A 7,174-nucleotide genomic window follows, 5' to 3' on the forward strand; every position below is an offset into this window, starting at 1 on the left:
AAAGGTAATAAAATCGAAAAATTGGGTCAAAGCTGTTATAATATAACAAACTGTCATAATGTAACAAACTGATAGTGTAACAAACTGTGATAATGTTATAAATGTGGACGAAAATATTCAATATAATAATATCTAGGTATTTCTTTTCTAATGAAAAAAAATAATTTCGTCTTGCAAGTTATTATGAGAACAGCCTTCGCACGGCTCCGTTCTATATGGCAATCACGGAAGCTGACTAGGAGAGTTAAGCTCAAAATATTCCTGTGTCTAAACCGTGTTGCTCTATGGATGCGAGACGTGGAAGGTTACCAAAGATGTCACGCGTCGGCTCCAAGTCTTCGTTAACAACCGTCTTCGACGTATTCTTGGTATACACTGGCCTGAGAAAGTCCCAATGTAGATCTCTGGAAACGCTGCAGTGAGATACCGATCGACCGGCAGATCAAACGCCGCAAGTGGAACTGGATAGGCCACACGCTCCGAAAGGACTCTGACCACATACCGAGGCAAGCTCTAGAATGGAATCCTCAAGGAAAGCGAAGACGTGGCCACCCAAAGCAAACCTGGCAGCGGACGATCACTGCAGAAGTGAAGGCAGTTGGAATGACGTGGAGCGAAGTAAAGCGCGAGGCTCAAGACCGCTCGGGATGGTGACGTACTGTTGACGCCCTCTGCCCCATATTGGGGACATAGGAATAAATGATGATGAGGGCATTAAACGAGGAAATAAGTAATCAATTTTAAAGTTTTATTTAAACCTTTGTTTTTCTATTTGAATTCGATAGGTCATTTGAATTGATTTTGCAAATAAAAATTGTTCGATCATTTGACGTGTATTATTATCTTCATTGCTGCACCGGTCTTAGCCAACTGGATAGCTTCTTCTGTTTTCTCCATGGGAAAGTGGTGCGTGATGAACTGCTTAATGTTAATCTTGCCACTGGCCACCGCTGCCAGAGCTGGTCCATACCTGCGAAGATAAGAAAAAGTACTAGTAGTAGTATTGTTTTACGATATGAATTTGTTTGACGTAGCTTTATTAACGCATGTACAGATCAAACAGTTGACTGGTAAAGAATGCTTTCGGTATTCACTTCGCCGTTATATATGAAATGTATAAAAAGGGCTTTTAAATACATATAGGGTGATTTGCATTAATGATAGAAATCTGTGGCGGAGGTCTAAGTGGAGCAATGGAGGTCACACAATTAAAATGATAATAAAAAATTTCCAGATGGGGCTCATAATACTAATTAGATATATGGTGTGATGACCATCACTTATTTATTTATCATTAAGCGGTGTTTTAAAAATCTCACGTGTTAACAATCCTGTTGGATCCTCTGATGTCGATCTCCCTGAGCACAGTACCGGACAGCGGCACCTCCACGGTGGTGTCTCCTATGCCCACTATTAACACAGTGCCGCCCTTTTTGGTGACCTGATGATGGGATAATTTACTATCAATAAGGTCAAATCATTAAAAGAATTATTTTTGCAGTCGTAAGATTCCCACTACTGGACATGCCTTCTTCGTAGGTTTCCAATAAGACCTGTAACAAAGTCTATGACCTAAACAAAGTCTGTCCAAATTGTGTATGGACGTCCTAAGCTGTGCTTGCAGGTCTGTGATCTTCACTCTAGAATCTTAAGGCTCTATCAGCCATCTGTTCTGCGCGTTCTGTGGTCTTTCCGCTGCCAATCCGACTTCCAGTGTGTCATCGTATATGTTGCATAAAACTTTGTCACATATATCGAGTATAATAGACTAGTTTATAGTCGCACGAAAGATGGAGTGAGCTATACTCAGGATTTCTCCATGAAATCGAATCAGCAATGAGCACAGCCCAGCTAATTGACAAGTTGAAGTGACAGAGGGCAGGTTTCGCGCAGAAGATATAGCATATGGGACCTTAAAGTTTTGGAGTGAAGAGAATAGACTCAGCACAGGACGTCCAGCTACAATGTAGACAGACGACCTTCTTAAGTTCCTCGGAGGAAACCGGATACCGCATTTAACCGATCCTATTGGAACTGTATAAGGAAGGCCAATGTCCAAAAGAGGATGTTGAATTGCCGATGATGATATATTTCACGTACCAGCATAGAGACGCGTTGTGCTGAGGGGAATGCGCAGGCGTCGATAGTGATCCTTGGTCTTCCTCCCAAAGTTTGGATGATCTTCTCCACGATCTCTTCATCAGAGTATTCGCTTTTCACTAACACCGTGTAGTCTGCAGCTAGCTTCTTGGCTATATCCAGACGGGACTGAACAACGTCTGTGAATTTTACATGTTTTAAATCGTTAGCAATGAATCCAATTATCATTTGTATTGTGCCGTGCTTATTCAATGTCGGTAAAGCAGTAGCTGTTTAACCTAGACACTTCGTAGATGGCGCTGTTAACAATGGGATTATGATGGCGTCCATTGAAGTTGTCGATCGGTAAAGTAGTTTTTTGTAATGTATAAATCAATGTGATAAAAAATATGGAAGAATGAAGTTTTAAAGGGAATCGACAATATAAATAACGTTAAATGTCGTTTCTCTGTTTTCAGAACAACGCATCATTGTTTTTATTTTTAAGCATACATAATCTAGTTCACGAACCCTCCCGCTCCGCGAACTCAGTACCTATGAAGCTGTAAAAGCCTTAGGGCTAACAGCATTAACATCATCAGAGAAAAAACAAGTAAGCATACACTTACATAGTCGAGAGAAATTGTCCTATAAATATAACAGCGGGTCGGTGGCACCATGTACAAGAGATTGGAACGTTCCTTCCGGAAGTGGACGAGAGTGCAACTGACCAGAAGTTGCTACTCTAGCGAAATGTTAAAACAACCGTGCAGCGACGTTGAGCTGGCAGTTCGGGATTGTGTGGTGTGATGTGTGATTGTGAATGTGGGAAAAAGGTTCAAAAATTTGAGGACTTAGAACTTAGGAAAATAAGGGTGCCTCCGAAAGACTAGTGTCAAAAAGGTCCCTTTTAAAAATTTCATATGTAAAAAAGAAAGGTAAGCAATGTGGAATAATTTTGTAGTATTCATGTATAAATCATGTATCGCATATTATTTTTTATAACAACGCTTTTATATCTAGTGGCAAAAATTTCAGTTTTACTTGTGTAAAAAATTCTGTGATATGAATTAAAAAAAAACACCTGTCATTAATATCTTAGCAGCTCCCATTGCCTTAGCGGTCATGGCGCAAAGGACTCCGATGGGCCCGGCGCCCAGGATCACGAGGCTGCTGCCCAGTGTGATGCCGGCGCGGTTGCACGCGTGCAGTGCTATGGCCAACGGTTGAATCGCTGCACCTTCTTCCAGTGAAACGTTTTCTGGTAACCTGAAACATGCGGCATAATATATCCGTCACAACAGACGGAAATAGTCTTAACAGGAGACTTGGACTTTTAAAAAAGTAGACTGATTACGCATCGACACGTGTGTGATGTGGTGCTTTTCAGTACCAACGCATCAATACTGCTGAAATCCGCAGTGTATATAAACTTGATTATAAGTATAAAGAGGATTTTTTTCTCTTTCCGTCACATAATAAAAGTGACGACAATATGGAAAAACTTTATTTATTATTATTACTGAAAAAGTAGATATTGACCATAAGGTTGCAGTTCTATGCTTTAGTCCGACCAGGTTCGAAGCACACTCGATACCATAACTGTCGCAGCAATATATATAGTATTTAATGGAATCGGGCGTTACTTTGCGGAAGTCCATCCTAAGTAAGAAAAGGACCAATATTTAGCCACTTCCGCACATGCAGTAGTAGTCGTGCAACCGTAATGTAGACTCTGTGTTTGGCACTAATCGATGCAACATAACTCCTGAAGATGCCCCGTGGAGGGATGAAACACGTGTTGAATAATTTGGCGGTGGCGGTTGTGTGATTCGCATTGTTTGCCGCATACGCATTTATCAGCGGGCTGGCGTGCGGTGCACTTTATTGCACGACTACCACTGCATGTGCGGAAGTGGCTAAATATTGGTTCTTTTCTTACTTGCAATATATACTGTCAAAAACCAGCACAGACTGCGTTACATAGTACGCCACAAACCTTCAAAAAAGGTCCGATATCTCATGAAAATAAACCGATGACCATAAAACTGGTAGCATCAAAGGACTAACTTGTGGCAGAAGTCGGCTACGTGCTTATAGTAGCGGCAGATGTTGCCAGGCCCGTCGGGCGTGGAGCAATACCGCGGCCCGTCGCATAAGTTGTAGCGGCCCGCGCGGCAGAACTCGCAGCGCCGACACGGCTGCGTTGGCTCAATGGCCACGCGATCTCCTATTTTCAGACCTCTTACTTTGTCCCCCACCTAAGAGACATTCAGAAGTAGAGAACCTAAGATGTCAGGAGGGGCCCTTATCGAGGAGCGCCATTACGGAATACGGAAACTTGTATTTGCATATTTCGGATGAGGTAAGTATGAAGCTATATTACGTCATCGTCAGCGTCACACCAAAAAGGGGAATTCCACAGAAATATAATTCCTTATATACAGCAGTATGAATATGGCCGATGCTCGATTGAAATACACACTTCTACTCTGGACTTTGTGTTGTTATTATCACAAGACCTACCGGCTCTAGGTAGAGTCCCACATGCTGTTAGCCTATGTGACTTTTACAGCTTCGATATTGAATTTTCGCAACATATTGCTACCCAAGTTTATCTAAACTTTTTACCGCCAGATTAGATTCTGTTGAGTGAAGTGTTTAGTTCTTTGGTTCTTTCGTGTAGGGTAGAAGTAAATTTATGACTAGCGGTGAAGACGAGTTCTACTTGGCGATCGAAGGGGAAGACAGATCCTTCTATCGCCTTCGCCGGGAGCCAGTATGATATCAAGGGGCGGCACCGCCTGATCCTGGTTATATTTATCATAATTATTTGACTAAACCAGCGGGGATAATATTGAAAAGAGCCACTTCAGCCGTTACTTGGTTTGGCCGATGATTTTGGGATCGGTCAAGACTTGCACGTCAGCGAGATTGATATAATATGAAGGTTCAAATGGCAGCTACAGAGACAAACTTACTTAATGAATATGTAATATAATCTTAAGTAAACTTGTCTCTGTAGCTATAGTTTTTTTTTATAATTACTTAATGCTGCCAAGTTATTGGCCAGTCGCATTCGAAGAAATAAAATAAATTAATGTGTCATAATTGACAGCGATCATTTTATTTAATAATTGTGAAGTAAATAAAGTTTTCGTAATTGACAATTACGTCTCGGACTTTCGCTGGGAGACTGTATTAGAAAAGGTTGACTTAGAGTTTGATATGGGAGTGGGAGAGGCAGATGGAGTGTCGACTCGGTGCTGGTAGACGTGGCATGGTTAGGCCCCACCACCAGGTGGTCAGACATAGTCAAGGTCGCGGGAAGTAACTGGATCTTAGCAGCGTCACACCAGTCACCGTAGTGATCTTTTGAGAAGAGGTCTATAAATTGCAGTGGGTGTCCATCAACAAACGTGGTAATGACGATGAGGTACTATCTGATGTAGCATTTAAAGGTGACGTACCTTGGCCACGACGCCAGCGCCTTCGTGGCCTATGACCATGGGCGCCTCCACTACCTCCAGCCCGCACTTGCCCGAGTAGTACAGCTTGACGTCCGTTCCACAGATGCCCACGCATGATATCTTTATCAGCACCTCTATAATCCAAATAAGTAAAAGGTAATGTTAAATTGTTAAACCAGGTAACTTCAACGCTCTTCTATGAAGCTAAAAATTAACCAGATTTTATTCCGCTATCATCCGTTCGTCTATATCTGTACAAGTAATTGAGATAGGTCCTCAGATTTTTAGGAATATCTGTGATAAAGATCTTAATAAAAATATTATTTATTTCAGTTAAAGAAATTAATTACAACGTTTTAATTTCGCCATAATAAATAAATTAATTGTATTACGTTTACCTTCATCGTTGATTTCAGGAATCGGTACATTTTCCTGGAAATAAAGTATATATCATAATCTAAAGCAAAATGCGATATACATTTGCCTAAAATATTTTAACGCAAAGAAAGTAAGGAGGCAGCTTCTTAATGTAAAGGAAAAAATGTTATAAACCTTAAGATGATTATACATAAAGTGTAAATTCAATTGTATAAATAGAACATTGGTTATATCGTGTTTAAGATTCGTGTATACATACATTGTATATACACCCTTATGTAATATGACGTTGCATATAATTTTTTTTGCGTTAGTGTATGTTTGCAGTTAGTTTTGTGATATTATATCTAAGATCGTGACCTTTGGGGACAGAATTTACTGTTCATTGAACATACACTTTATTTTATTCTTTACGACAATAACTTCTAGCAGTACAAAGTCAACAATAATTAATTTTAAAATGAAGTTAGTAAAACGTATTTTCTTACTATATTATTATGATTTTATTTTTTAATTCAGAAATAAATGATTTTTGATAGCGTGGACTACACAATATTTGTAAGAAAATAAGCTATACATTACGTACATAGATTTACATATATAATATAAAGTGTATATGTATAAATCTATATTGTTAATCTTTATGAAAGCATGTGTTGTTGCGAAGTTTCTTCCTGCTTCTTCTCCACAACTATAACACCTTGCGAAATAGAGTAGAATTAATAATAAAATACATAAAAAAAATTGACGATATGTAAGAGTTCTGTTAAAACTTTCCATATTGACTAAATGAATTTTATCTTTTATCTTATCATACATTTAAAGCTTTTACCCCTACAACCAATCGCTCTGATATTGCCTGCGTATTGTTATAAGTAATAAATCATGTTTTTGTCTGAGAGAATAAGGTAGGCACACAAGAATATTCGAAAGATTTTAAAACTAATATTTAAAAAAAATATGTACGATATATACTCACGATTCTTAAATCGCACGGTCCGTGTAACACGGCTGCGTAATTATCCATCTCCGGAAACTTTATAACTACTGCTGCGACAAATGATTGTAATTATTTGGGAGTAATTACGCAACTGACTTGATTATTGTAAAGTCAACAATTGTTGCGATGTTTATATACGTCATTATAATATACATATGCGTTTCATCGTGCAAGCGATAGCAGTTGGGGCTGAAAGGTTCATGAATGGCGGACCACGAGCCAGAAGATGCGGAGTGGGCAACCCCCC

The 7,174-nt window shown here is 39.6% G+C and overlaps 1 protein-coding gene across 1 annotated transcript; it reads right to left on the minus strand.

Moving 5' to 3' along the window:
- Nucleotides 1-746: 746 nt before the first annotated feature.
- On the minus strand, nt 747-7,041 carry LOC137923360 (sorbitol dehydrogenase-like). The gene is made up of 8 exons (XM_068766586.1): nt 6,907-7,041; nt 5,948-5,981; nt 5,550-5,683; nt 4,150-4,340; nt 3,164-3,348; nt 2,101-2,279; nt 1,320-1,441; nt 747-970 (listed from the first exon to the last, which is right to left on the minus strand). Exons 1-8 carry the CDS (start codon nt 6,952-6,954, stop codon nt 823-825), a joined length of 1,041 nt encoding a protein of 346 aa, XP_068622687.1. The 5' UTR covers nt 6,955-7,041; the 3' UTR covers nt 747-822.
- Nucleotides 7,042-7,174: the final 133 nt, after the last annotated feature.

Source organism: Battus philenor, unplaced genomic scaffold, assembly GCF_028537555.1.
Source record: "Battus philenor isolate CCGP_79_NKW_IND1 unplaced genomic scaffold, ilBatPhil1.0.hap1 SCAF_21, whole genome shotgun sequence".
Taxonomy (NCBI): domain Eukaryota; kingdom Metazoa; phylum Arthropoda; class Insecta; order Lepidoptera; family Papilionidae; genus Battus; species Battus philenor.